At 47.4% G+C, this 20,926-nt stretch overlaps 10 protein-coding genes across 10 annotated transcripts; 7 read left to right on the forward strand and 3 right to left on the reverse strand.

The window, feature by feature from the left end:
- The first annotated feature begins 1,080 nt into the window (after positions 1-1,080).
- Positions 1,081-2,149, forward strand: B0J16DRAFT_349765 (uncharacterized protein). The gene has a single exon (XM_046128951.1). It carries the CDS (start codon positions 1,214-1,216, stop codon positions 2,024-2,026), a length of 813 nt encoding a protein of 270 aa, XP_045977567.1. The 5' UTR covers positions 1,081-1,213; the 3' UTR covers positions 2,027-2,149.
- A 164-nt stretch (positions 2,150-2,313) lies between these two features.
- B0J16DRAFT_275003 (uncharacterized protein) lies at positions 2,314-3,090 on the reverse strand (the record flags this gene model as incomplete). Its single annotated transcript, XM_046123693.1, has 2 exons — positions 2,314-2,755; positions 2,846-3,090. The coding sequence occupies 2 exons, from the start codon at positions 3,088-3,090 to the stop codon at positions 2,314-2,316; spliced, it is 687 nt and encodes a 228-aa protein (XP_045977568.1).
- Positions 3,091-4,389: 1,299 nt separating this feature from the next.
- On the forward strand, positions 4,390-5,925 carry B0J16DRAFT_188221 (uncharacterized protein). Its single transcript, XM_046122747.1, has 2 exons — positions 4,390-4,622; positions 4,681-5,925. The coding sequence occupies exons 1-2, from the start codon at positions 4,495-4,497 to the stop codon at positions 5,786-5,788; spliced, it is 1,236 nt and encodes a 411-aa protein (XP_045977569.1). The 5' UTR covers positions 4,390-4,494; the 3' UTR covers positions 5,789-5,925.
- Positions 5,906-7,113, forward strand: B0J16DRAFT_275126 (uncharacterized protein; the record flags this gene model as incomplete). The annotated part of the gene is made up of 3 exons (XM_046123694.1): positions 5,906-6,103; positions 6,227-6,299; positions 6,359-7,113. 3 exons carry the CDS (start codon positions 5,906-5,908, stop codon positions 7,111-7,113), a joined length of 1,026 nt encoding a protein of 341 aa, XP_045977570.1.
- A 129-nt stretch (positions 7,114-7,242) lies between these two features.
- On the reverse strand, positions 7,243-8,350 carry B0J16DRAFT_365074 (homoprotocatechuate catabolism bifunctional isomerase/decarboxylase; the record flags this gene model as incomplete). Its single annotated transcript, XM_046129986.1, has 5 exons — positions 7,243-7,547; positions 7,602-7,858; positions 7,912-7,970; positions 8,043-8,281; positions 8,335-8,350. The coding sequence occupies 5 exons, from the start codon at positions 8,348-8,350 to the stop codon at positions 7,243-7,245; spliced, it is 876 nt and encodes a 291-aa protein (XP_045977571.1).
- Positions 8,351-9,004: 654 nt separating this feature from the next.
- On the reverse strand, positions 9,005-10,478 carry B0J16DRAFT_365075 (Alpha/Beta hydrolase protein). The gene is made up of 3 exons (XM_046129987.1): positions 10,289-10,478; positions 9,858-10,159; positions 9,005-9,784 (listed from the first exon to the last, which is right to left on the reverse strand). Exons 1-3 carry the CDS (start codon positions 10,401-10,403, stop codon positions 9,227-9,229), a joined length of 975 nt encoding a protein of 324 aa, XP_045977572.1. The 5' UTR covers positions 10,404-10,478; the 3' UTR covers positions 9,005-9,226.
- Positions 10,479-11,177: 699 nt separating this feature from the next.
- On the forward strand, positions 11,178-12,285 carry B0J16DRAFT_389117 (RmlC-like cupin domain-containing protein; the record flags this gene model as incomplete). The annotated part of the gene is made up of 2 exons (XM_046131794.1): positions 11,178-11,480; positions 11,539-12,285. 2 exons carry the CDS (start codon positions 11,178-11,180, stop codon positions 12,283-12,285), a joined length of 1,050 nt encoding a protein of 349 aa, XP_045977573.1.
- A 548-nt stretch (positions 12,286-12,833) lies between these two features.
- Positions 12,834-15,103, forward strand: B0J16DRAFT_188248 (uncharacterized protein). The gene has a single exon (XM_046122748.1). It carries the CDS (start codon positions 12,952-12,954, stop codon positions 14,974-14,976), a length of 2,025 nt encoding a protein of 674 aa, XP_045977574.1. The 5' UTR covers positions 12,834-12,951; the 3' UTR covers positions 14,977-15,103.
- Positions 15,104-16,072: 969 nt separating this feature from the next.
- B0J16DRAFT_188260 (uncharacterized protein) lies at positions 16,073-17,496 on the forward strand. Its single transcript, XM_046122749.1, has one exon. The coding sequence runs from the start codon at positions 16,402-16,404 to the stop codon at positions 17,158-17,160; it is 759 nt and encodes a 252-aa protein (XP_045977575.1). The 5' UTR covers positions 16,073-16,401; the 3' UTR covers positions 17,161-17,496.
- A 1,019-nt stretch (positions 17,497-18,515) lies between these two features.
- B0J16DRAFT_349776 (heterokaryon incompatibility protein-domain-containing protein) lies at positions 18,516-20,792 on the forward strand. Its single transcript, XM_046128952.1, has 2 exons — positions 18,516-18,998; positions 19,072-20,792. The coding sequence occupies exons 1-2, from the start codon at positions 18,536-18,538 to the stop codon at positions 20,706-20,708; spliced, it is 2,100 nt and encodes a 699-aa protein (XP_045977576.1). The 5' UTR covers positions 18,516-18,535; the 3' UTR covers positions 20,709-20,792.
- The last annotated feature ends 134 nt before the right edge of the window (positions 20,793-20,926 follow it).

Consider the following 20,926-nt stretch of genomic DNA (forward strand, 5'->3'; position numbering starts at 1 on the left):
TTTCGCAAATACACTAGACTTGAGAATGACAAATTTTGTTACGTTGCGACTTTTCAAATTATTGTTTTAAAGCTTACCAAACTTAACGATGAGGGACAAGATGTCTGTGTAACTATAATACACTGAAATTTCAAAAATACGAGTAGTACCAGAGCTAACAACTGTGCGGCGTAACTAAGACTAACAATATTTGTTAAAACATATTATAAACTCTGAAACTGAGCTATACCGCAAGCCTGAGGTGCCAGAGCGGTTATTTTAATAACATATGTTGCCTCCTTAAAAGATTTAGCTGTCTTAAACCATGTACTGTTTTATCTCCAAGTTATTACCTGCGAGCTGTATGGGATTGAGAGAAGGGATTTATTTGTTCGAGATAGCCTCTGCAAAATGAGCTAAATTCTACATGAACCAAGAATGGCGTCGATCGGTTGCCCAGTATCTCGTCAATCCCTTGCATGATTTCATCGGTCAACCCCGGCAGGATGGGAGTTACTTTGACACTCTCCAACAATTGGTCCGGTCGGCTGGCCCCAGTAATAGCCGAACTAACATTATTGTTCTCCAGTTTCCAGGCCAATGCCAATATTGACATGACACTGAGAGGTGGGTAACTGAAGAACAAGCTGTTATTGGCGCTGAAATATTAGTCGTTAATCAACGGAGTAATAATACCCCCGATGTCCTTGACAGCGTGACATTACAGATGGAGCGATGTTCCTCGCTTATTAGACCGTAGTTTGCGGACAGTCAGATCATACCATCATACCGGGTTATGGGTTATTGATACGGACTTAGCGAAGGGTTTGAACGAAACCTTACGATGATATCTTATCTGAAAGCGGAAGGTCGGTTACTATAATTACCAGGCGGTCTGTCTCTATAGCTTCGCATAAGGCTTTTAATCGATAAGACAGTTTAGATGACAAATCGAAAACTACATGACCAGCTAAATGTCACCCCATGCATTGAAGGATGCAACAGGGTTGAACCAACAGGTGGAGTTGCAAGCATGGATTTCCAACGATGTATCCAATGCTTCCCTTGATGATACCCATGTGAACCCTAAACTGGCCCATCAATGGTTCCAGGGACCGTATCCTGCAACATTAAGGGATAAAAGGGTTCCTTTTGCCGATGTTCCCAGGTTTTGGAAAGTTCCCAATAACATCTCTTTCTTGACGTTTGATTGCCAAACAACATACCAGCCATCATGTACCATCTCGATCTTGAACCATTTGCTGCTGGTGGCCATTGCGCCGTGGCTATCTGTCTCGGAGAGACTCCTCTTGATGACCCGAACAACGTCTACGATCTTATCAAGTCCCTTCAGCAAAAGTTTAGCGACATCGCCTTCCTCATTTGTGACGAAATTCACAAGTATGAGATGATGATACCGCGAAACATGACCATTACCAGAGCTCAACGACTGGCCATCAAGAAGGGCGATGACATGGATGCTCTTCTGAACAACGTGTTTGAGCGCCTCAGGCAAAATGACCAGCTGTCAGCCAACCTGACCATTTTGCGCTGGTCACAAATCGAAGATCAGGATTACCAGAAGGTTCATGATATCATGTACCAATACCGGACCCTATTCGATCAGGAGCTCCGGACAAGTTCTGGATTCTACATCAAGCGTCGCCTGGCTGTCGCCACATTGACTGAGGAGCGACTTGAGAACTTCACCAAATACACCCTTGCTGAGCTTCCTGTCCAGCTCTTGGGGTTCAATTACGACAATCGCCAGTACACCACCATCTTTCATCCCGTCTACCCTCGGAAGAATGCTGATGGATCCGCCGGTGACGTCAACTCTGCGTATGTCTCGCCGATCGAGACGGTAGTGAATGCCTACCGTAACAATGCAGATGTCGTAAGCGACATCTCCCGCTCGGTGCCGCATATGGAGGCTGGGAAAGTGACACGAGTTTTCTTCGACAGACCTTTTCGAGAAGAAGTGAAGGAAAAGTCTCATATTCACATTGTAGAGACACCATTGACAGAATCAGCAGTTGCTTCTTAGAATAGTCGCTAGATCTAGGATAGAGCTTATAAGGTTTACAGTAAGTACTGTGTTATATAGATTATAGCTAGATCTACAAATACAAGACCTGCGAACGCGATTCAAAACTAGATACAGTTTGACACGAGACTATTTGTAACAAAGCTGAGTGACGGCAGGGCAGCTGAATTGCTACTGCAATACATAGTGTGAGATTTGTAAGTGAAGTAAAATAAATAAATAAACAAGCTATATCAAGGATACCAGACTTGGGCGCTGCGCAGTGTTTCGATCTTTCCCCAAAGAACTTATAGACGGCCTGAGATCTTCTCCTGTAAGCTTGGTAGAAGGGCCAGAGGGAACTCCAAACTCTTCCACTGGGCGAAAACAGAAGAAATAGACGCGAGCTTTGGTTGCTCCAAGGCCATTTTCTCTCGGATATCATATCTGTGTTGTATCTTACCTTGAAGTGTCAGACAACTAACAGTTGAGTCCTCCTCCCATTTCGGTCGAATATCACCCCCAGGCCCCAGTTCCAGATATCCATTTGCGCCGCATGTGATGCAAACAACCTTATTTCCTTCCCGAAACTCAATCTTGAGCAGGTGGCAGTAAGGACAACCGCCGCTCTCTTCGGGCCCTAAATACTGCGCCTCGTCATATGGCTTTCCCATCTGACTAGCCACCCGCCGACCCAGTAGCTCAGCGCGTTCGAGAGCAGCACCAGAATCCGCCAATACAGATCCTGGGCTTGCGTACCCAGATAATACAACCTGGTCAACCACACGGGAGTGAATCGGGTATATGCACGTCTGCAATGTCGGTAGAGCCATTGTCCACTGCTCCGGGTATGTAGGATTAGACCCAGAAACAGCAATAAACCCAGCCACACGAGGCTTGAAGTCTCGTGGATCAACTTTGACGTCTTTGACAGACTCATCGCCCTCTTCCTGCCGACGTTTGACGTCATAGGCCATGGACACATCAGCGTAAGGTCCAAGGATGGCATCGGCAAGAGCTTTCAGGGTTCCGGCGGGCTGATGGCTGTATACCGGGCTAGCAATAATAATGGCGTCAGCATCCATGATAGCTTCAAACACAGCCTCGCGGTCGTCAGGTTCTCTCTTTCTGGATTGGTATTCTTTTCCGTCGTCACGATACGGTATCATAGAGGCATCATCTCTGAAGGGCAGATGCTGTCTCGGTAGTACAACGGCCGGTACATGAATCCAAGACACAGTGATTGACGAGTCGGTGGCTGTCGCTGCTTTCAGGGCTGCTTTGAGTAAGACTTCGGAGTTCCCATGAAGAGAGCCATTGCAAAGACCAAGGATATGCATTGTAGGTGCTGTACGTTATGGAATAATGGATTGGATTGTGTTGAGATAATGAGGGGTATGAAAGTCAACATTTGACACTCTTGAGAAGTTATTTTTCATGTTCCAATCCAGAGATCCTGATAGGGGCATTTATAATTTATGTTGCAGATTGACCATCCTGGATTCCCCGCAATCTCTTATTTCGTAGTTCGAGATCTCCAATCTCATCCGCGGAAGATGCATTATGTACATCTGGGAATCAACAGGGCTGGGCATTTCGGCACCGGCAGACGGCAAACTGAAGCTTCCGAGGGTGGCGGCCTCAAGGATATAGTTAAGCTTCAGAATGAGCTGCATATTAAGAATTAGCTCGCGATATTTTTGCTAGAGTTACATGCTTGACTGTTCTACTTTACTAGTTCTTAGTCGAGTCTAGGAATTCGTCTGTGTTCTGGTCGGTCTTGATCTTAGCTTAGCGGATGGTGGCTAGACCATGGCATTCCTTACTTCCGACCAAGATGATGTAGTTTCGGAATTGCGGGGGTGGAGTCCACCGGTTCACACTACCAGTCCACACTACCAGTCCACACTACCATGCGTCTAGCCATGATAACGAGTTGGATTTGAGTTCCTACCTCACTTCCTCTGCTCGCTTGTTTGTTAAGTATGGGAAATGAAGCAAATCTGCTGAATTGTTTATGGCTCGATGAATAATAAACTTCAATTACATGGTATTCTGATTCAAGTTTGACCCCTCCAGGGTAAGTCGAAGCGTTGGCTCATCTCAGTTGAAGTCGCCCGCATCAACTAAACTCTGACTATCGCCAACAAAGCTTGCGCACAAAAGGCTGCTGTGCAATGCACAATGGCCTAGCCCCCTTCCTTCTTCCTACATCCACATCTCCCAGTTATATAGTATGCATTAATGCATGCATATTCTTAACAGGCCATGGTTTGTGAAATAATGGAATTAGGTTTAGCCTTCGGGGAGATAACGTAGTCCGTCCCGAATTTTGGGGCTAAAATGCGGAGTTGAGCAATATTCCGGGGTAGACCGCCCCTATACCAAAGCAACGCCTCCCTGCATTATCATCGCTCCTATCTGCTGATACTCCAATTCTTGGACTCTACTACACACTTGCATCTGAATTCCGACGCGGGGATACCGGCATGACTCTAGTCTGTCCCGACTGTTGGGCCGTCTTCGTCCGGAGTGAGCATCTTCAGCGCCATCGGGAGGGACACATGAATCGGCGGCCTTTCTCTTGCCGTGAATGCACCGCCGCATTCTCTCGGAAGTGCGACCAAATAGCGAACCGTCTATTGGCAATACCCTAGGCTGACATGTATCTCTAGAGACATCCTCGTTCGGCACATGCAGATCCATGAGCCGAGGGAGACACCGCCAGCGAAGCAGCACAGAACACCGTACGTCGCTCAGGCCTGCTTGAAGTGTGCAAAGTCCAAACAACGTTGTGATGGTCAGCTCCCCTGTGGTAGATGTACCACGAAGCAACTTGAATGCTCATATCCACCGTCGAAAAACCGGCGCGCGTCTCAGAAAACGCAAAGGTCTGTCGCCAGTCATGATCAAGGTTTGCAAGATGAGACAACCTATACAGGATTAGGTGATTCGCCAGGATCCACTCAACAATTAGAGAACTCGACAGAACCCGATATTACTTCACTCTCATACTGGCCACCAAGTGGCTTCGAATCAATCACCGGGCTGTCATCTCACCCGTCCTTTGCCCCAGATCCGAATATTGGGTCCGCTTTCGAGGTCTATGGGGACTTTGAATGCCCTGGTTCAATCGACGTAGGAGCCTTTTGGGGTTTTGAAAGCTTTCTATCCTTGGGAGAAATGCCTAGTTTGTCATCGCCTTTGACAACGCGATGTTCACAGCCGCAGACAGCGATTCCCCAGCTTGCCGCTGCGACAAACAATACGCCACCTCCAGGTCCAAGCGAACCTGAAATGGATAGACTTGAATCAGAGACTCCAACACCAAGCTTGACTCAAGCTCTCAGATCTTCTTACTCCTCGAACGAAAGGTCAAGCGATGGGAACGTCTCAGCAATAAATGACTGTATTGACCAAGATTCTGATGCCTGGCGCGCAGGGGATTACTGCCATGTGCCGCGTTTGACAGATGACGTGTATCAAGAAATGACAAAGCATTTTGCACGTTACAACCGAGATGACGAATATTGGTCTACTTTCACCTCCAGCGACTTTCCACCAATTACTCATATCTATACCTTCATACAGGTATATTTCGAAGAATTTCATTCGCTTCTCCCATTCATTCACAAACCATCTTTTGCCCCGACAAAAGACCAATGGACTTTGTCTCTTGGCGTTGCTGCAATTGGTAGTATATTCTCCAGGGCAACAAATTCGAGAATTACATCCTTCAACCTACTCGAGCTCCTACGGCGGTCTATACATGTCCAGGTATGACGATCAAATAAACACAAGATTTCGGTATCTTGACGCTATTACTAGTCCGAACGGGTCCGAAGTTCGCAGCCCGACATTTCTTTCTTACAGGCTGTTCTTCTTAATCAACTTGGTATGATGTTTGGTCCAGATGACACACGCATCGAGGCTGTACCTATTACGAGGGCACTCCTCGAGACTCTATGTCGAAAGATGGCGTGTTACACCAATTTTGATGCCTTCAGTCTACCTCACGACAATGAGAAGTCGGGCCAAGACAACTGGGCCGATTGGATTAAGAAGGAAAGTCTTCGCCGCCTGTTCTACTCAATTTGGGTCAGTTTATGCATAAATTCACTATCTGATGGGAGGAGAAAGCTAATAATACACTAGATTCTCGATTGTGAATACAGCTGTTTTTGGTCAGGCCTAGGGATAGTAACCATAGACTGCCTACAGTTACCAGCACCTTTCCATCCCAAGCTTTGGGAGGCCTCATGTCAGGAAACATGGAAGAAACATCAAGGTATGTGTGAGCATACCTATCAACAATAAGTCACAGATACAAAGTAGCTGACATCTTCGTCATAGCATTCTACAAGCCCATGCCTTTTGGAACCGTCCTATCCGAGTTTTATCGCACTGAAAAGATTGACACTTCAGATCCTTTCAGCACATTGCTATTGACTGTTGGTGTCAAATACCATGCCGAAAGGCTCAATCGTGCACCGATCTACCTGGGCATCCTCCAGGATCATGCCAAGACACTGCCGCCTTCGAGGCTCTCTGGTGCCGTCGAGAGTCTCTCCCACTTAGTATCAATGTTTATCTATTCACCAGTTCAAGACCTTTACGCATTTTCGGGCTGGCGTGTAGATACCACCCAAAAGGCCATTGTTCACGCCAAGTTGCGTACCTGGATCCAAAGCAAGAGTGAAGCGCGGACAGCCCTTATCCACGCTTGTAACGCCTGGTCTATGATTCGAAGAGATAAGACTGGAGCGCAGCATGAGACGATGGGATTCTTGGTGGCGACGTTGCTGATATGGGCCTGGATTGAGCTGGGGAATAGGCCAGAAGTGGATGACGTGGATCTATTATTGACTGTACGATTGGATGAAGGAAAGGATCATATGAAAGAATGGATCAATAATAACGAGGACAGACGTCTGTATCTTCGTGGTGTAGGGTGCCTGTGGGATAGGGGGGCAGGTAGGAGGCTGCTTCATGAGTCTACAAACACTCTCGATAGTTTCGACTGGCCGGCGGCTCAAATGGTGGCATCGATCTTGCGAGAGCATTACAGGTCATTTCATCAGGCAGCCACCATTAGTTCGTCAACTTAAGATATCGGCTGCTTATGGGTGAGCCTTTTGCCAACAGTCTCTCTCTATGCTTCAACTCATATGATCATTATACCATTTGAATTTCGGGTCTGAGTCGGTAGACGTATGTCATGAGATTCCCTATCTATCTTATTCCTCATTCTTAAAAACATTAACCAAGGTCCCGATGTACGGCGAGATTTCGACAAAGAAAACATCATCCTCCTTAACCGTCACCCGCGGTTTTCGTACCATACCCACTCCCGCCGGCGTTCCAGTGATAATAATAGTGCCTGGCTTCATCGTCGTGCCCTGGCTCAGAAAACTCACTATCCTTGGTACGCTGAAGATTAAATCCCCCGTGCTGCATTCCTGCATCACTTGACCATTCTTCAAACCCCGGACGTTGAGTTTATGAGGATCCGGGATGAGTGATTTGGACACAATTACCGGCCCTTTTACCTCTTGGTTAACACTCGAACACTCTAGAGGTCATGAGGAAAACATACCAATGGGACAAGAGCCATCAAAGCCTTTACTGAAACACCACTGGGTCTGATTAAACTGACTCGTCCTGGAACTCACATCGTTGGCCGCCGTATAGCCTAGCACGTAATCGTAAGCATCGGCTTCAGATACGTTCTTGCACTCTTTGCCGATGACGATGGTGAGCTCGCTCTCATAGTCGCCGCAGTCATCCACTTGAGTAATTTTGGGGAGGATGGTGCGCACGGGATAGGGGTCGGCCAGTGACGTGTCTGGTTTCCTTTGGAAAGGTTAGTGATGAATCGCAAAGTCGATCATGAAGGTGCTAGTTACAAGAAGACAGTCGGTAGAGTCGGGAGTTCCACGTCGGCTTCAGCTGCGTGTTCCTTGTACTAGGCTTTTCGTCAGCTTTACCGATCAAACTTCTGTTGCTGTGCAAGGGCTCTAGCGTTGTTGAGCCATACATTCAGCCCAATACATCTAATGGTTCCCACTTCAGCCTTTGTCAGGGGCGATAGCACACGATCGATTTCGACGACCTCTCCGGATGGTGCACCCGGCTCGAGCACTGAACTACCGCTGAAGACTCTCGCCTTGACGGTTTCGCCTTTATACAGCGCAAGTCCGACATCAACAGCATGATTCTCAGGCTCTCCGATTAGTATTTTGGAGGGAAGTCCCTTCGGGACGAATCTCGCTAGTCCTGTGAGTCTTGGGTTAGAGAAGTCCGACCGGGATGATAGGTAGTGAGCGTACGCTTCCAGGATGCCATGATGAGCTGTAACTTTAACAAGTTTTGAAGTTGAAGAGAGGTTCAAGGTTTTCTGAGGTGAAGATAAAGTGGAATGAAGATATCATGTTCAATGAAACGGGATCTTAAGTAGAATAATAATTGAGTCGGAACAATGCGATATGGCCGAAAACGCTACTTGCTTTTGGGTCTGATCTCCACCATAATGAACTCTTGAATACAGGATCCTCCTATTCTGCAGTAGTCTCCTCGGAAGCCTCTCATGGATTGCATCTGATCGGAAGGCTGTCTCTTGCAGGGATCGGGGATACGTTAAGTCCGACACAGTAAAGGAAGTGAGGATTTGAAGCACATCCGAGGAATCGGGGTGGCAGCTCTAGTGCCGCTAGTGACTCCCGGGGTACGCCGCCGGGGAGTTACGACGGATCCATCTCTCTGCAGATGTCAGATGGTTCATGAATGGTATGCGTGCTCTGACTGCGTGTCAAAGCGGCACCGTCGTCGCCATGAAAATGACATAAAGGTCAGGGCAACATAGAGGCCTGATTTGATGCTTGTAAGAGAAGGCATTATGTCACAGCTGACTAGATTCACTCCAGCCTCTTCATAGCCGATATCACACAAGTTCATTTCTTAAGGGTCATCTCTACCTTGACATTTCAGGAGTCGTCAGGAGCTTTCTGAATACTATAAGATACCCTACCTAATGTTTTCATACTAGATTGTTGAATATTAATAGTTACTTGTACTAATGAGAACGGTGAACAATCCTACACTACATATTTATACATAAATTAAGGCAGATACCCAATTTCCGTCTATATCACCATTATATAAACGGAAGTTTTTCAACACTGGAGACCCGGTCAGTCAAATGAGAGATTGACGGTATCTCGTTTATTTCCTGTGAAGTATACTCTCTAGGAATTCATATCCTTCCAGGTGCAAGTTCCATGTTTGTGACCCTTTCTTCATCTTGGCAGCAAATGTGTGTTCTTCACCAGGTATCGCACGCAGTCCGCACTCCACCCCCGACCTCTGGAGCGCCGAGTACAGCTCGAGGCTTAGATGAAGAGGCACCATTGTATCTGCTTCGCCATGCACAATGAATGTAGGAGGGAATGATTCGCTAATGTTTAGTAGGGGATCGACCTTTTTCCAGTCACCCGAAGGAAACACTATGTCGAGAAGCCTGCCATCAGCAAGACTCGAAAAGCAGAGGGCCTGCCGAGGGTCGTTGAAGTCCGGTCCGGCCTTCGCTTGGCCCTCAAGGGAAACGCCGGCCTCTGTGGGAATCGGTTGTTGCTGATATACTTGGTTCATAAACACGGGGGTTAAACCTTTGGGGATCATGGAAGCTATATGATCAAGCTTAGACTTCCAGAATGGATGTCGGAAGTGACAAGGGCCATAAATATCGAAGATCGCCGCTGGGCGACGTGAAACGTCGAAGCCCTGTAACTTGTGTAAGCAAGACAGTCATTTGCATGATACGTAACAGACATCAATATGCCTAAATTATACTCACAAGACATAAGCTGAGATGGCCTCCAGAAGATGTGCCAGACACAAAGACATGATCGTAGTCAATTCTAATCTCAGTATTCGACGGGCTGTTCATGGCTATCTCTTTTTCAAGACCCTTATCGTAGATCCACGATAGAAGGTCTCGGCAATCAGTGATAGGGCCTTCGAGAAGGTCAACGCCAGGACAAAGGCGATGGTTTGGGATGACCATGATCCACCCGCGCCCTAAGCAGTGTTCAATCTGGTCCTGGTTGACCATACGGGCTGAGCCCACTATCCAGGCGCCGCCGTGGATATTGATGACTGTAACACGTTAGATATTTCTGCATCTTATAAAACGAGCGATCTTGTGCTTTGAAGCATGTTCTTAGATCGTACCATCATATGTGAAAGCATCGAGAGAGGGTATTGATAGCTGTCAGGATTACATACTAACTGGACATGGCTGGGACTCGAGGGTAGCTGAGTCTGGGAGGTAGATGAGCGCAGTGATATCCTCCCCGTCAACTGTTTTATAAACCGCTGAGAAGTGGTTTAGGGCACTCATTTTGAATACAAGACAGAGTATTCAAGCTAATGCTTGGAATAAATTAACCGACTTGGCATATACAACTCAGAGAACAGCGTACAGGTATCAAGCAGAAAAATACTCCGAGGCTCTAGGTTATATCTTCTCTTCTCCACTGTTTCTAAAGACCCATATCCGGTATCAGCGTAGAGTGGGGTTCGCGGGGCTCCGGCTTTTGCAAGTTTCCGAGAACCCATCTGGCCTGTTCTCCAATCAGAACGGAACGACGGTAGATCATACTCTTTCAAGTTAGAGTATCGGAATAGACGGCGCATTCGGAGATTAGAGCAAAACCCGGGTGACGGAATCACTATAGGTTATGCTCTTTTAACTTAGACCATCGGAATTACATGCTGGTCTTTGCAGCCGGTATCTAGATCGGCTTCATGAGATGAGAATTCACGCCAAAGCCGGGCATTGGAGCAGCTGAAAGCTATGATCGCATCATTAAACTGAACTGGCTTAGACTATCGGAACTATCTGCCGCGGTCTCTAACCGTTCTGTCAGTCGCTTCACTCCTCGGGCCTGCATCAGATGATTGGAGCGGGAACGTCTATGTAAGGCAAACTAGAGATCAGCGATGTGATAATCCGGGGTAAGGTGTAGTCCGAGGAAGTCTATCTTTATCGATGAACTATGTAGTATATATGAGCAGCTCCTTTCGTTCTCTTTCAAGTCTTCACAAGCACTACTCTCAATCATTTAGTCAATCTGCAACCCAAATTATTCAAGTTCCAAACCGGCTCGGCAAAATGTCTATCCCAGTTGTCAACACTCCGCCTGACTCCCGAACGAGCTACGTCCTCCCTCAACTGGCGGGTGAAAAGATCACCTTGCCAGGTTGGAAAGGCGTCTTCCGTATTCTCGCCTCTTCAAAACAGACAAATGGCGGCCTCGCTGTTATGGCTGGCGCTTCAGTTCTGGCTGACGCACCGGGCTTCCATTGGCACGAGGAAGCCCATGATATATTCATGGTGATCAAGGGGTATGTGAAGCTGTGGGTCGGTGACAAGTGCCGCATTCTGGCTCCAGGCGACTTTGCCTATGCGCCGCCGGTGAGTGAATAATACTCCCCAAAGCAGTGTTAGAGTGTGAGACTTAGACTCGCTTTAGAAAGTCGTCCATAATCCCCAGTGGATTGGGCCTCACACCGAGTCGTTCTGTCTTGTTGCACCAGGAGACTGGGTTGACTTCTTCCGCTTCTCGGCTATGGAATTCGATGGCCTAATTCTCCCGGAAAATTCGAAAAGAGACGAAGAGAAAATGATTGCTATGATGTTGGCTGCTAAGGATAAGTTCGATGTACACTATATTATGCCTCATCACAACTATCAGCCCCCTGAGCTCGGCGACTGGCTTGAAACGGAGAATAAGCTGGGCGAGCCTCTGCAACCATACTTTCTCCGGGGAAACACCGGACCGCGATGGATGTCCGGCGGCGTCATGTCTCGTCCATTCATTCTCGCCAGTCAGAACGGAGGGAGATTCGCTATTTCAAGCATCGAATCATCAAGCACCTACAAAAAGTCAATCTTCGAATCATACGTCAAGTTCGCGACCGTGGACCACTGTCTTTTCATGGTTGAGGGAAAGCTGAAAGTCGAGCTACAAGGCTCATCGGGTGTGAATGAGCTTCACGACGGTGAGACGGTGGTTATCTCGGCCGGTCAAGGCTTCAAGTTGGACTTTGCATCACCCTTTGTCAAGTTCTTTTCAGTTGCAAATGGTCGAGGAATCGAGACCTTGATTCAGGATTCTGGTAAGCCATTCGAGGGTCTTGTTCTGCCTGACAAGGTTGGGGAGCTAGAATCTGATGCGCTTGCTCGTGTTGCCAACGAGATTGATGCTACTATAGAGTAGGTAGCAAGCTGCTATGGCTGGACTTACGCCTTTCTAAATATGATTCCATCGGTGCTTTTGGAAGCTACAGGAAGATTCCGATGGTTTGAGATGTTAAGATCTCAATTCCCGCGTAGCTCTGAAGGTCAATGAGCAGGGGTATTTGCAGGTTAAATCTGTGGTTCGCTGATGAAGTTTCCCACTAGTCTAAACAACGTTAGATCGCCTCCCCTGTCAACGTTTTTCAGCGCCTCTCCAAAGAAAAACTATTGGTTTTCACCGCAAAACTAATTTCCAATCATGCACCTAAGCCCTTGCATCTCTCCCATTATGTGTTAGCTGGTCAAGCTATTGATTGAAGTAAGTAGACCGTAAGCTCAAAGAAGGAAGCTACCCAGTATTGCTTCGGCAGCTTTGCCAGCACACAGCATCGCTACGCTGACAGACCCCTGGCTAGTCGCTAAAAACTCCAAAATTGGCCATATTTTAAGCGAGTTCGGCCAAGAGCGAGCTCTCTCCCCTGTCCGCTGGAGAGGTCTAGAATCCAAAATCCTATTAGGCTTGTCCTGAATACATGCAGATGACTCTCTTAAATAGAAATACAATCTCCTGAACATTTTCTCCCGCTTTACCCTTTTTTAGTACTTGGAACCTTTTTTTTATTTATTTATCGCGGGTTACTTTACAATGAAGCTATCAAAGCGCCTCGAGGCCTACTGGGTTCTGAACCTGTCTCTCATTCCAAGTGTGCTGGCAGCTGCAACATGCAGTGAATTATCTGGCAGACGTTATATCGGTCCTGACGGCAAGAATTTCGAGATCCAATGCGATACTTCTGCTGTCAATGGAGCTATCTTTGCCTACTATTCTGAGGGAGATGAGTTTCAAGATTGCGTGGACAGATGCGATGCCGACAGCAACTGCATTGTTGCATTGTTTCTCAGAGGTAGCGGCGACTGTGCTTTGATTAGCACTTATCAAGGAACCAGGTCATTTAGTGGAAATGATCTTGCCATCGTTCGACCACCGATAGTTCCAGTTACGACATCGGCAGAGTCTACATCAGCTGAGGCCACCACCACCGAGACTACATCGAGTGAGACTACGACAGCCACGTCGTCGGAAGCTGAAGTTTCATCGACGGATTCTTCAACAGCTGAGTTTTCGACAGTCGTGTCTTCATCAGTAGAGACAACTTCCGCCGACACCACATCGACAGATGCTATATCAACAGAGGCACCCTCGACCGAGTCTTCAGCAGCTGAGTCCTCTCCGGTCGCGCCTTCATTGTCCGATGCTACATCAGCAGAGAGTGCATTGACCGAATCTTCGACGATCGACGCCTCGACATCTCAGTCCTCGACAGATGCGCCGTCATCGACAGAGAGTGCATCTACACAATCAACAACAGTAGAGCCTTCGTCAACCTCTCCAGAGTCTGCTCTAGTTACCACTACAGATTCGTCCTACACCAGTATCGCCACTATCGAGACTTCAACGGAAGATTGCGAGGATGAGACATCAACTTATGAGACCCCAATTGCTGTAATTGATTCCACATCGACAGGATCCGACATACAGTCCACGACCTTGTCTGTCCATAGTGAGAGTTCCGCCACTACAGTCCCTCAGTCATCGGAACTTTTCACATCTCCTTCTTCGGCTGATTCGACCACTTCATCACCATCTTCCTCAACGACTACAGGAACAGAGGCTACTGCACCGGCCTCTGTTACAAGCCAGGAGGCCTCCTCTCTACCGGTGTCTTCCACAACCACAGTAGCCCAGACCCATACAACCGATAGTCTGGTAAACTCTTTGCCCGGCACTTCGTGTTCTGAGACTCAAGAGCATGGCTCAATGACGCTTTCAACCTCTGGTGTCACCATCATGAAGACAACGACCGCAGATCGTCTGCCCACATATCTTCCTGCCTCCGACTGCGTCTGGACTGTTTACCTGACTATGGTGAAGTATGTCACCTGCAGCACTGGTGTAGTCCCCGAGACATCAACTACCGCCACGTATGTCACTGTTGACGGTAACGCTGGGACTCGCGGTCCTCCAGTAGTTCAACTGCCAGAGGGCTGTATTGGGGGCTATCAAGTAGATGCTAGCGGTAACAGTTATCCTGTGGTACAACCTACAGTTGGATCCCAGGGCAACCCATCGGGTGAGAAGAGTCATCCATCTGTTCGACCTACACTGGCATCACCAGGTGGCTCTCAGCCTAGCTATGAAAATGGCCAGTATCATATTCCTGCTCCAACTGCAGGATCACAGGGGACCTCTCTACCAGAACAGGGTAACGAGGAGCCTTTTGTACAACCGACACAGGGATCGCAAGGCAACGCCTCCGGCAGCAAGAGCCAGCCACCCGTTTCCGGCCAAGACTCACCAGAGCCCAACAGTGGCGAGCCTCATGGAACACAAGGCGAGGCTACCCCGATAGCTATCTCAGCATACCGATCTGGTACCCCACCGTATTCTTCACTGTCATCGCCTATTCACCAGGGTCAGCACAACGTTTCAATGACCTTTACAGTTAAGACAGCTACCACTGGAGAGGTCCAAGGACAAAGCGTTAGCTCGTCATCGCCTACGGAGGCACCATCTACACCAGTGATTGCTTCAGGATCAATCAGACATCAGTCCATGCTTTGGACATCAATCGCTGGAGCCCTTTTCGCCTTAAGCATGCTGTCCGTATAGTTTATATCGGTCTGCTTATGAAACTAACGATATTGTACTTAAATATATGTATACTTCTACTTACATAGTAACTAATTAAACATTTACTGCATCTAAGTTTAAGTAAGCTTGTCAACATGTGAAAGCAGCCCAAGAATCCTCTAAGCTTTTCCCTAATACATGTGAAGCAAAGGCTGATTGTGGGCCAGAGGTGTCAGAGGAGATCAATGAATACTAAGAGTAGTAAGATATTATCCTTATAAACTTGAACAAAGTTAATACATGAAATTAATCATTAGAGCGATTTTATATTTTAGTGTACAGCCGTTGAGGTATAACGGCAGATGAGGGTGTTTTCGGAACAAGTGCGTACTCGTGACTAAGCAGAAAGAAGCGGCAAATGTCGGAGTGAGAAGAACCAGGATGCTAAGGATACCATGGTAACCGAACCTGCACATGTACCACGAGAACTGCGGAAAGCTAAGCCTTCCAGAAGAAATAGAAAGCTTAAGCCACCCGCTAGGAAATAGACGGAAGTGGGAGGAAATTGGAACTCTGCTTTAACATTGAGTTGGAAATCTTGCAAGTAAAGGACACCAGATTGCCTACGACCTCTGTTTACGACCGGCAATGTATCGGCCCCGTCAATCTTGCGACACGAGAGGCATTGCTCTAGGGCACCAGGAAACACCAGTCCATGACACTTTATGACTTTAGTATTAGCTTGACTTGAAAGAAATCCATTTGCATCATCTTAATATACGTCGGATTAAGACCTTGAGATAGAAAATATCCTCCAACCAGTCCCTTTTACAATACAACCAATTACTATACAGGGTAAATTTTAAGCTTCGGCTGAATTGAACCGGCGGCCCATCTCATTGGATCTGGCCTCGGTAAGGCTTCAAAGGTGTGCAGAGCTCCACTGAAAGATACGCTTGAGAACCGTACCGGATCCAATGAGATTGTGTTGCACCTTTGCTGGTCGGGATCCCCTGGCTTAAATGACGGGATGCCGGGACTATGGACGGCCCCGAACATGGGGCAGTCAGGTCCCGAATCAAGCCGACCTGTCCTCTGTCTCAACCCTTGAACTCTTAGCATCGATCGACAAGCCGGGAGAGACAGGAATCTCTCTCCAAGCTACCAAGTATCTAGCTGTTCCTAGACATCTGTCAATCGTTTCTTTCTGGCTTTATGACTTTAATCCCGGATCCATAAAAGAAGTCACTAGACCTCATGCTGCGGTAACGTGCTGCAATGACATCGTGAGTCATACGAGGTTCAGTTCTTGTATAAAGACCGAGCCTGGCCACTCTCTTACCGCTGGAAAGACCGTAGACATTACCCTGTGGCCTATTAAAAGCCTTACCCTTACGATTTACACCTGGAGACTCTACGTTCTTCTATTTCATTGCCAGCTCGACTCAAACCCTGAAAGGAAATATGAATATCGACTACTATGAACGCATTGTGGAGAGGATCCAATTGGACAACACTCAGGTCATGGTGAGCTCCACCGCATGTTTCGCGATTGGCTTTCTACAATATGTCTACGCCATAAGACTTCAGGTTCGGGAAGACCTTGGCCCAATACCCTTCTGGATGCAATCTTTATACGTGGCCCACGAGTTGACATTTGTTCACCTCTTCGCCCGGGCTGCGCCACAATACGATTACCATTGGTTCTTTGTTGGAACCGCGTTTTCGCTATCTGTTTGGGCGACACTCGAGATCTTCTCCATGTGGTATAGCATATATAACCCAAAAGCCCGCGTCGCGACATTTTCTCTTCTTTTTGGACGACAACCTGCCATTGCCTCTACCTTGGCCTACCTATTCTGGATGCAGCTCGCCATGTTTGCTTTCGTTTGGTCGTTAATCCAGTTCTTGGGCCCTGGATGCTTCCTCCTCACTGGAGCCCTCACCAACGTTCTCATGATCATCGGACCGACACACGAGTATCTGGCTCGCGGCTCGCGGAACGGTCTTTCTCTTGGCTTTTGCCTTACCAATGTGGCCTGCGCCATATGGACATTTGCGCCATTCAGCATGGGGGCGGCAGTTTTACCTGAGATCTTCGATCAGCCTGTCATGTATGCCGCAGGGTGTATTTTGCTAGGCTACTCTGTATGGTTGACAACTGTGGTAGCTGCTTATCCTCCTAAGACTGGTAGGAAGGGAGAGCCAGCCCCGATCTGGTAGGAGTTGAACGGGCTTGGTGAGGTGACCTAAGGAGGGCGACATTTTTTGCCGTTTCACCTTGGGATCTACAGGCCCACACGACTGGGCCAGCAGTTGTTATAACGACGCGTATAAGAGCCGGGAGTAGATAACGGACTACTGAAGTCTGGTTAGAGAGTGTAACAGGGGCAGTGTATTAATATAGAGAAATATCTCCTTTCTGTAGCCGCCAAAATGCTTAGTTACCCGAAATTCTCGGCCGGTCACGCCCAGTGTTGCTCTCAAATACGTTGATGGAAATCGGCTCCGTTCTCAGCACCATAGGATCTTTGACGATGAGCGAATAGCCCATCCGTGGTTTCAGCGTTGACTTACCGCAGATTTCGGAAGGTCTTGATTTCCCAGGCGTTCCAACCCTGACAACCGCTGTACTCCTTCTTCCCTTCGCCCGCTTAGGCGATCAATATGGCGCTCGATGGGTCTCCATGTGTGGCCATTTATGGCTACTTGTGTGGTCGATAGTATCTGGTTTCAGTGAGAACTCCATGATGTTTATTGTTTCCCGAGCAATGCAGGGGGTTGGAGGTGGTGCCTTCATGCCTACCACCAACGTCAACACTGTTGTTTTCGACGGTGAAGCTTGGGAATGCATCTTCAACTCTAACTGCAGACGAGAAGGACGAGGATCTGTGGCTATTTAATTGTGTTGATTTGAACTGTACGACTTGATGACTGACCTTCAAAAAACTCAAATAGAGAAGGAGGAGGGGGATCGTCCTCAAGAGGAAATACTAGCATGAACGCTGGCGTGCCCGACGATGTAAGCAACGATGAAGAGTACTGGGTAAATTCATAAGCTGTGTACAGGATCCAAAGCTTGGAGTACAATCTGATGGAAAAGGGTGAGGCTATCTTGGATAGTTTCATGGCCGAAAGTATTTTTAAGATCATGGGCCTGGAAAAGTGAGGGCCTGTGACATATTGCACTCATTCCGCTAGTCGGTTCGATATTTGACATTCGTTAGCATTCTCGAAAATTGATAGCCAGAAGAGCATAGGAAATCGGGCCGGAATCGCATAATGGCGGTGTATAGTGACGCTCATCCTCTGCTCTGCATTGATTGTTGCCTAGTCTCTCCTGAAATGAACGGGACTTCACGTATGGGATTCAAAGTCGCTGATTTATTGCATACTAATTCTCAATAAATTGTTCGAACTTCTCTTACATATTTCAGAACGTCCTTCCTGCTGTCAGACGCAAGATGAGGAATTCGAATTTTTCCATGTTTTGACACGTGACTGTCCTGGTTGCCGGATCTTATTCCCCTCTGAGGCATTTTGTGGCTGCCATTGATAAGAGTTAAATTATCTGTAATGCAAATTTATCCACACAGCCATGCTTTGTCAACTCTGCTCAAGCCTTGATCTCGCCGCCATCATGCGGCTGAAAGTTTGGAAGGAACTTAGTATCGGGCATATTAGGAAAGACGAATTCTCTTCCGAACAGGTCAGCGACTGGAGCAATTTCGAAGAAAGTGAGAATATCTTTCTCTTCTCTACAAATGGGACCGATCGCACTTATCATGACTACGAAGGTTCTTTTGTTCCATACCATAAGACTCTAGAAGATTTATATCAGGCTGCTAAAGATTGCGATCTTTGCCAAGCTCTACTGCAAAGCGCCGCAGGTATGATCAAGATCAGGAAGGAGATAAGTAATCCATCATATTGGCCAAAGCCGTCCGGGGAAGGGTTGTTTCTATGCGGCCTTGATAAAGGCCAAGGGATTCAACTCATGGTATGGGGTCCATCCCACATTTATGCCCTGCTAGGAGGTATTGGCTTTTGCGTCGACGATGGTAAGCTCATTCCAAGACTACGAAGTGATAATTTTATGTCCCTATCTGCTTATTATGTTAATTAATGCTATAGGTAGCGCATTTGCATCTATTATCTATGGGCGTACAATCCCAAAATCGCCAAGATCGAAAGATGGCCTTAGATATATGCAGAAATGGTTATTAGCCTGTTCAACTGAACATCAGCATCAGATTACTTCCACATTCAAGCCTTCTCGGCTGTTACACTATGAACCGAACAGAGGAAAAGTCTTACTGAGCACTTCCTTTCCTTCAAACATAAGATACGCAGCCCTTAGTCATTGTTGGGGCTCTATTCAGCCCCTCACGCTTAACCCCAGCACCGAACACCAACTTACACAAGGATTACCTCTTGAAGCATTTCCGAAAACATTCCAGGATGCCTTTTGGATAATTCAACAACTGAATATTACCTATATTTGGATTGACAGCCTCTGCATCATCCAAGATAGCAATGACGACTGGGTGCACGAGTCCGCTCAGATGTGCGATATATACGGAAGCTCATATCTTACAATTGCCGCTACCAGGGCAAGAAATTGTTCAGAAGGATTCCTAGGGCAAAGACAAGGCCCCAATTATTCATACGTTCCCTTCAATGTGGACGAGGAATATGGCAACGTTGCTATATTTCCAATGCCTCTTAGTCGCGTCAACCCTTTTCACGACATCATCGATCTTGAAGAAGAGCCATTATCAAAGCGTTCTTGGGCACTCCAAGAACGATACTTATCCCCCCGGACGTTGCACTTCGCATCCACGCAAATGTACTTCGAATGCAGGTCAGACTTTTCTCCGCAGGATCGTCATCTCGAACAGGACACTGGAATGGACTTTAAGATACACAAACGGGCGACAGCGAAAGACAACAACCCTGCAGATTCCTGGAAAGATATAGTTCGTAGGTACACACAGCGATACTTAACCGTGGAAAGCGATAAACTCCCTGCAATCGGGGGATTGGCGGAGCGTGTGTTTCTTGAGCGGGGTCTCGACAATAGCCCTCAGGACGAGTACCTTGCTGGTTTATGGAGGAAAGATCTGCTTGTGGACCTGGTCTGGAAGACCTTCGCCGAAGACCCCAAACGAAGCAGTCCAACGAGTTACACAGCACCGTCCTGGTCTTGGGCGTCTGTCAACGAGCCGGCTATGTTTATGGGTAATGAAAATACACAAAGCCTTGCTGTTATTCAAGGCGCAAAAGTCGATCTTGAAAGTTCCGAAAGCCCGTTTGGTAAGGTCACTGGTGGTTGGGTCCACCTGGCTTGCATGAAACTTCACCCATGGGATGTGGATGAACGGGGCGGCATATACATTTGTGAGGGAGACCCATTTTTCCATATCTCTGCTCACATGGACTCCACAAGATTTAATTTGCCTGAAGTATGTGTGACCGACTACATGGACAAAAAGTCTGAATTGGTCGTTGTACCCTTGACGTTGATAGAAGGAGATGAAGACGGAGATGAAGACGACGATATGGTCGCTGCAGCTCAGTTCCTGCTTCTTGTATCATCGACATCTGGGCAAGGTCCGATTGGCGACCTTCCGCGCTTTAGGAGAGTAGGAGTTGGCTTTTCTTTTATAGAGAAATCGGACGGGTATGGCGGCGATGCAATGAGACGACTGCGAGACAGATGTATGGAAGCAATGGAACAGAAAACCCTGGAGGACATTATTATAGTATGAAGATTGTAAAGAGAACGGATTTATTAAGCTGTCCAAGGGAGCTACTTCGGCCCTTTTGAAGAACTTGAAATGCCAGTTAAAGATAAAATAGACGTCACTCAATTTTGAAAGTACCATCGCCAAGGTTTGAAGCCGTTGTAAGCACTAGACCGGTTCAAGATTGTGTTCTGCGGCAATTGGGTCTCGGAGAGTCACTTGCGCCCTGTAGGGCTGACAAT

The sequence above is a fragment of the Fusarium flagelliforme genome (assembly GCF_020744385.1).
Source record: "Fusarium flagelliforme strain FIESC 12 MPI-CAGE-AA-0113 chromosome Unknown B0J16scaffold_8, whole genome shotgun sequence".
Taxonomy (NCBI): domain Eukaryota; kingdom Fungi; phylum Ascomycota; class Sordariomycetes; order Hypocreales; family Nectriaceae; genus Fusarium; species Fusarium flagelliforme.

What these genes read in the sequence shown, in the direction of transcription:
- B0J16DRAFT_349765 (XM_046128951.1), top strand. Translation starts at nt 1,214, where the DNA reads ATGTACCATCTCGATCTTGAACCATTTGCTGCTGGTGGCCATTGCGCC.
- B0J16DRAFT_188221 (XM_046122747.1), top strand. Translation starts at nt 4,495, where the DNA reads ATGACTCTAGTCTGTCCCGACTGTTGGGCCGTCTTCGTCCGGAGTGAG. An exon ending in ACCGCCGCATTCTCTCGGAA is followed by an intron (nt 4,623 to 4,680) that starts GTGCGACCAAAT and finishes ATGTATCTCTAG; the next exon opens with AGACATCCTCGTTCGGCACA.
- B0J16DRAFT_365075 (XM_046129987.1), bottom strand. Translation starts at nt 10,403, where the DNA reads ATGAGTGCCCTAAACCACTTCTCAGCGGTTTATAAAACAGTTGACGGG. An exon ending in GTCCCAGCCATGTCCAGTTA is followed by an intron (nt 10,160 to 10,288) that starts GTATGTAATCCT and finishes AACGTGTTACAG; the next exon opens with TCATCAATATCCACGGCGGC. An exon ending in GCCATCTCAGCTTATGTCTT is followed by an intron (nt 9,785 to 9,857) that starts GTGAGTATAATT and finishes CACAAGTTACAG; the next exon opens with GGCTTCGACGTTTCACGTCG.
- B0J16DRAFT_188248 (XM_046122748.1), top strand. Translation starts at nt 12,952, where the DNA reads ATGAAGCTATCAAAGCGCCTCGAGGCCTACTGGGTTCTGAACCTGTCT.
- B0J16DRAFT_188260 (XM_046122749.1), top strand. Translation starts at nt 16,402, where the DNA reads ATGAATATCGACTACTATGAACGCATTGTGGAGAGGATCCAATTGGAC.
- B0J16DRAFT_349776 (XM_046128952.1), top strand. Translation starts at nt 18,536, where the DNA reads ATGCTTTGTCAACTCTGCTCAAGCCTTGATCTCGCCGCCATCATGCGG. An exon ending in TGGCTTTTGCGTCGACGATG is followed by an intron (nt 18,999 to 19,071) that starts GTAAGCTCATTC and finishes TTAATGCTATAG; the next exon opens with GTAGCGCATTTGCATCTATT.